Genomic DNA, 7,257 nt, shown 5'->3' on the forward strand with positions numbered 1-7,257 from the left:
TCACATGCAAATAAAACAAATCACCTTTTGGTTATTCTGTACAATAGAATGATGGGTTAATAATGACCACCAACTGGCAGTTACATTATTACTAATCAGATAAGGTAAGATGTTCATTTCTTCTATTTGACTTTGATGTATGAGGCAAAAACATAAAATGAAACAAAGCCACTTTAAAGAAAGAATAAGTAAAATCAACTTCAGAGACAAAAATGTTTATGAAGATCTGAAAATATACTGTCAATGTCTCTTATTCAAAATAAATACTTTGAAATGAAGGTTAGAAATTGCTTTAATAATAATACCCCTTTATCAAGGGAATTATACACCTCCCACTCCCTCCACAGTATAAAATAAAGTAAGGATCTAAATGAGGATCTGCAAATCTAAAACACACAATATTCATCCCCGGTACTTCTAAAAAAATATGCTGGATAATTCACTGTGAAATTCAGTAAACTGAGACAGATTCATCATCTTCATACTTTATTCTCACACAGAAGAGGATAATGTGTGTTATCATGTGTATCAACCTGTTGAGTTGTGCTTAATTTATAAACATTTATGGACAATGTCAGGCTGCAGACATCAGTGAATTATAGAAAAAAAAGTTGATCATTTTTCTAAACCAGTCTACACTTAAAAAACTCTTAGAAACAGAAATATGAAACAGATTGTTCTTGAAATAGATCAAAATTCAAATTGAGTGTAACTAGACTTCAAAAGGGATTTTGCTCAGGTTTCTACTCAGTGACAGAAGAAGAGACTGACAACACTTTGTTTGTAGCAAACTGGGTAAAATGACTGCAAAGTGACAAACTATGCCCTTTAATTAAAATGTCTAACTTTAATAAAAAAAAACTCTAACTGCACTAAAAACAGAAATCTCACAGAACTAGGGATGTTAATTTACATATTTTTTTCTGACCAACAACCGACCGTTGTAACCAATCATTAATCACTAACCGTTAACAGACAACTGAGTACCAGTTCACTCGTCCAGCAGTTAACCAATTGACGCCTAAAACTTCCTGTAAAACCTCTGGGTGATTTTAAAATCAGCCCCTAAAACCTGAAGTTTTTCTGGAAATTCAACAGAAGTGTCAACGCTTCTACTAAATAATAGATTTTTCAGCCTCTGTAGCAGATAGAAATGAAATTCAAAAAGTATTTGAGAGCTTATATAAATACTACAAAATGACGTAAACGCTTTCCAGGCCTCAATGGGTTAAGGCTCCAATATACTTTCTGCAGTGCTTAATGTTTAAGCTCTTCAATAAAAGACACATGTGGTTGCACCTGTTGCAACAAAGAGTCTTAACATTATTATTGTCTGTTAACGGTTATATGGTTAATTATTGGCGTCCCTACACAGACACAGACTTTGTCTTTGGGTTTATTCAAAATTGAATCAGAGCATGTGGAGTATGTTCCAGCGGATTCAAGGAGACAGTTCAATCACTGTGTTCACACTCTTCAGTTTCCTGTGATGTCACTGTCCTCTCCATTCTTCACAGTCTTCCTCTGGTTTGCAGTCGATCCATCAATACAGTTTCTCTACAATAAAGGCCAAGATGGCTGCTGCCAAAGTAAGCCCGATTCCCAGCTTCTTCAGTGCTTCCCTGTCCAGACTGTACGAGCCGATCAGCACAACTGATGAAGAAGGCACAGAAGAAGCAGGACCTTGGACGCCATTGGCCATCTTTTCCTGCAGGGGCAAACATACAGAAAGATAATCAGACCTTTATTTATTTGATCCTAACCCCGTAATCAAAAATTTTACCGGCTTCTTGCTGGGTGACTTTGCTAATTACTCTCTTCTAAAGATTCCTGGATCAGATGCAGATATTCAGCTTGCAGTTATTCAATCAAACAGCATGGTGCAGGTTTACCTTTATGAAGGTCTCAGCCTACTCTCCCTGCTCATTAGGAAAAGATAAATGTCTTACATGTCAGATAAAGTGCACTTCTCATGATTGAAAATCTATTGCTGGACAAAAGTGTGCTATTTCAATTAACATAGCACAGATCCTCCTGTCATGAAGGCCACCATGTGCCTCAGGTCATCCTTCTGCCTGCTGGAGGGGAAGAGGAACTGTGCACACACTCACTGAACCTGTTGGGACTGTAACAAACAGACTCACACACGTGGCCCTGTCAGGCTTTCTCCCACACACTTGTGGACACAGAATTAGTTGCAGCACATGGGTTCATAACTCATAATTACGGGATCCTGTTTAGATTAAATCTAGTGGCCACAGTCACAAATCAAACAGCCAGGCTTGACAGCAGAGTGGCCAGTGATCCAACACATAGCGTGTCTGTAATCAGCGAGTTCTTATTCTTAACGTGTCGGATCATGAAAAAGACACAAACCAGAGTAAAAGATGTGAAAGAGCAATAAAGAGAAGAGTGGAGCAGATCTGGAGTTTATTTTGCCAAATAGATCAGCTAAATCACAATTTGCCCTTCATAAAAAAGACATTAATGTTAGTGAGAATATTATTATCCTTCATGCATCAATGCTGCTGTGTACATTTATAAATACACCTATTGATGCCACTTGCTATCAGGATGTGGCCCCATCATTTAGGTGAGCAAAGGAGATCTATTATTTACTCCACTTCCCCTGTCTCTTCATCTGCTTTTTTTTCCTCATTTGGAAGTTACAGACACAGAAAAACACAGAATTTTGAATTTGCTGGTTATTTCGACATTCTGTGGATGAAAGCATACATAAAACCAGCCATTTGCTTATGCAAATGAGTGCATTTCAATTATAATGCCATTATCTCTGTGAAAGCATTTAATGCAGTTTTGTAGTGATCCAATTATCGCAGAGTGCTGTCTATTGAATCATGCTAATGTTGAGGAAGGGGCACTGTGATGTAGGTACATAGATGAGCCTGAAGAGACATGAGAAAATAATAGTTAGCTTACAATGTTAGCAGAGCTGAAGCAAGGCAATAATGGTGCTTGAGTTAACCTCTCAGTCATGCATCATTTTCATGTTACTCTGCAACAATGTTTCTATATGAAGTGTAGCTTAAGTATAATATAAGTGCTTCTTATAAAACCCATACAACACCCAGTCAGAGTTTAAGAGTGGATATAAAGCAATGCTGCTTTGGGCTGAATTTGAAGAATTTGTGTTTTTGGCATGTCGCCAATAGTCAAACATGAAAACTTGAACAGTGCAACATGATGCCTCTTACTGAAACACTAAACGCAGCTGTGATGAGAGAAACATAAAAAATAAGCCCTTTTTTTTAAACTCGTTGATAGTGTTAATATAATTCAAATAGAAAACAGTGAATACTAATAACCCGCCATATTTCTCCCTGACCTCTACCCTCCCTCATTGATCATCATTTCTGTTTGATCACACATTTATCTAGTTTTATATGAATGATTGAGAGTGAAAACCTGCAGTTTCAAGCAAAGCCAATTGATCGCTAAATAAATAAATAACTCTGAAAAAGATGTGGCTCTATTAATCTGAACATTAAACAAATTGGATGGGAGAACCAACACTTGTCAACCAACTGAGTGGAGTGGAAATCGATGTGGATGACCTTGTGCTCGTGCCTATATGTCTCCTCCTACATGACAGTTGGTAAAATTCCTTGTCATCACGGAGGTAGATTATGTAGGGTGATATTGAGCGATTGATCAGCCGCTTTCTAGAATAACCTTTAATCAAGTTCACTGGGGATAACCATAAGAGGTTTGGCTTTGATATTTACCATATAGACCTACTCCACTCTCTCTCTCTTTCCAATACCTTCTTTATTTCTCTTCTCTACTGAGAGGTATTTCCACTTTTCTTTTCTTTACTTCTACATCTGTTCTGCCTCAAGAATTATATTTACCATTCTGGCTGTGCATGTCAAATCTTAGTTTGGCATCTTATATAGTTAAAAAAGTTTGCAATTGCAGAGCATTTGTATGCATACTACACATTTGACCTATGAACTGCAAGTAAAAGTATGATTTTGTGGAGCACAAACACTTGAATGTACAGTATGTATCTGCATGTAACTGGAAGTTGGTGCACGCCTACACGTGTTGCATGCACATGGCTGTGTGTATGAGCAGCTGCACAGCGTCTGTACTCTGCCTCTCTATCCTCCACATTGCTCCTCTGTCCTCCGATGGTACCTCGCCTCCTACTCTTCTCCTCACCGTTGTCGCTGAATGGTTTACTCTGTTACCACACACAATGGAGGATGGATACTGTGACCGGCAACGCCTACGTGACACATCTATAAGTCACTTACAGTTACTTCAAACAATAGGTGGAGGGAGAATCAGTATCAGAGGAATGGCTGATGCATCAACATTTGCTTCATGTTGGGATCATCGGTGGACTCCCTAATGGGGAAACTGATACGCTGCTTTGTGTCTGTTTTGATGCTTGAAAAACAATATGCTTTTGCGAGGGTGTATAGATATAGTTATGTCAAGCCCCTGTCATAGAGCATGTGCTCCTTGTCACTGAGCCTCTTCACTGTAAAAAATGTGATCATCATGAATGCAGCTACTTCTGTCAGGGGTTCAAATCACTAATCCCATAATAAATTTGAAAAGTGCTCTTCAGTGAGGTTACACTCTGCGCCCTTTTACAGGTTTCAAACATTAGCTCATTCATTAAAGGATGAATTAAGGAAAAAAGGGGCCAAATTTTGGTTCCTCGTCATTCATAATGTTTTAGAAACATCAGTGATAAAAAATGAAAAAAGGCTGCCTGTCAACAGACGGACTAGTAAAATTCACTTAGTAGTGAAATTGTATTTCCTGCTCACTTGAGAAAGAAAAGAAGCAAAATGAATATTTAACAGAAACTGAGACAAAAGAAGAAACAGATAAAGAGCGAAGGACTGATGGAATAGAAAAAAAAAAGTTGAGTGTCAAAACCATTACCTTTCTCTGTGCTGACAGGCAAAGTATCCTGCCTTCCTCTCTATCCACCTATGCATCTGTCGCTCTGCTGATGTCTTTTCACAACGGGGTGCCACGAGAGAGACTGAATAGTACAGTCTCAAATCTATTACTAGTAGGGAGGATAAGTGAAAATCCAAGTGCTAGTAGGTGCGTGTCAGCACAGTTGGAGAGAGGGTGAGATGAGGAGTGAAAAACTGAGAAGAAATGAGAGAAAGGGGGCAGGAAGAGATGAGAGATGTGGCTTTCAGTGATAGTTCACCACCTGCTAGTCGGCATGCTGAGTTCTTGCATATGTCTGTGAGGAAGGAAGAGTAAGAGAGCTGGCATTTGTGAGTAAGGATGTTTATACGTGAAGGCCTGCGGTGGGTAATTCTGTCTCTCTGCTCAGTGGTAGAACAGAACAAAATAATCTTCCTGAAAATCATCTAACGCTGCACCAGGGTACACACGCTGGAGAGCACAGCGAGATACTTTCCCCTCAAGTATTCAGGACTCTCAAATGTCTCTCTGTGTCTTAAAAACTCCTCCACATGTGCACCTTTAAAAAAAAATAAAAATAAAATATGCCTGGGTGTCTGGTGGAGCCTCCGCCAACACACTGACAGAGATACACACAGTGATACGCACAAAACATCACGAGAGCCAGAAAGCACAATGCACAGTGGTCACATTTCCCACATGATCCTCCCCAGCTGTCAGTGTCACTCTCTGGTTTGTGTGTGTGTGTGTGTGTGTGTGTGTGTGTGTGTGTGCCTCAGCAGATACTGAAACAGGATCCTTAGTCACAGGCGCTTTGACAAAGCCATATTGACCATTGTGACAATCACAATGAGCTGCAGCTGTATTTTCAACTGGACAGAGGGAGAAATTAAGAGTGACTACAAGTGATATTTCTGATACTAATGTTTGTTGAGTAATGGATGCACAATGGGGAACTTGACTCATGTTCCCTTTCTGTCTTCCTCTTTCTCATCTGTGATCTCCATCAGCGACTGTTATATTGACACCATGATGTGTGGATGTACAGGTTTACCTGTTGTCACTTTACCAAGATACACCCAATCCTAATGTCAACAAGTTATACCTTGACATGACGTGTTTCCTCACGCTGCACGGCATGCATGTAAGCTGACTGTATACACGTATGAAAGCTGACTCACACATAACACAAGTCTATATAGGCATGCATCACTATACATTACAGAAAGTAACAGATGAAAATGTCATTTTAATCTATTTTTTTCAAGTGAAAGATTCACAGGCTCTATTTTACTGTGACTACGCACCAAATAGTGCAAAATTAAATCCAAGTGAGCAGAAGCAATAAATACAGTGCATCCGCTGGTGTCTGCAGGCCATGGGAATGGAAATCAATATCACCAATTCTATCCACCATAAAACTATCAGAAAATGAGAAATATCTACCGTGGTGAAAGCAACTGTTTGCTTACAATTATTTACTGTGGTGTTACTGAGGTATTCCACTGCTTTTTACTATTTTGTGACTGTTGACTGGTGTAAAAGTCAGGGAGTTATGTGACACAATTGACCCAATCGCAATGAGCCGGACAGTTTAGTTTTCTGTCCCTTATTGTGAGTGTGTAATGAAGTTCACAGGGCAGAAGCAAAGAGTTAAAGCTTGATTTTTTCCATATATATGCATGCACTGGAGGACATTGACACACAACAGGTGTTCACATCACAACACAACACTTTTAATCAGCATTCAAGGCCATTATCACTTGGCTCTGCAAAGAGGCTTTCTGATCCACCTCAAAATATTTGATACAGAAAGCAACTTTAATTAGTATACTGCCGAGAACATTCTGGCAGTTTGATAAAAGGACTATGACATTGGCAACCAAAATCATTGGGACAACCTCCCTTCACTGAACAATATTTATTGAATGTTACCTGCTGCAAAAAAGCCCAAACATCATGAAAGACACCAGACAGTGTAGTCAGACAGTGATTCTTCTGCTGCCATCTGGAAAAGCACCAAAGCAGCAGCACTCAGTTGATGGATGGCTGATTTCTATTGGCTTTAAACTGATTAATATAACTCTCTCTCTCACACACACACACACACACACACATACACACACACAGGGTATAGTGCACTTATCAATACACCTGACTAACATAGCCGTGAACAAGTATCAACTGCAGATGCCACGTTAACCAAATATTTTCCATCATTGGTTGAATTTGAGCAATGACGGAAAAATATGAAGATCGTACATTATTTTGACAGATTAGAACACTGAGGGCCATTTCACGTAACTTGCAGCGATTCACACCACTGTCCAGATT

The 7,257-nt window shown here is 39.2% G+C and overlaps 1 protein-coding gene across 1 annotated transcript in view; it reads right to left on the reverse strand.

The window, feature by feature from the left end:
- Positions 1–469: 469 nt before the first annotated feature.
- Positions 470–7,257, reverse strand: part of cdkal1 (CDK5 regulatory subunit associated protein 1-like 1) — a 277,873-nt gene continuing 271,085 nt past the window's right edge. The window contains exon 15 of the mRNA XM_059338970.1: positions 470–1,708. Coding sequence (XP_059194953.1) covers positions 1,544–1,708 — 165 coding nt within the window. The 3' untranslated portion in view covers positions 470–1,543. The remainder of the gene's footprint in view (positions 1,709–7,257) is intronic.

This window comes from Centropristis striata, chromosome 8 (genome assembly GCF_030273125.1).
Source record: "Centropristis striata isolate RG_2023a ecotype Rhode Island chromosome 8, C.striata_1.0, whole genome shotgun sequence".
In the NCBI taxonomy this organism is placed as follows: Eukaryota; Metazoa; Chordata; class Actinopteri; order Perciformes; family Serranidae; genus Centropristis; species Centropristis striata.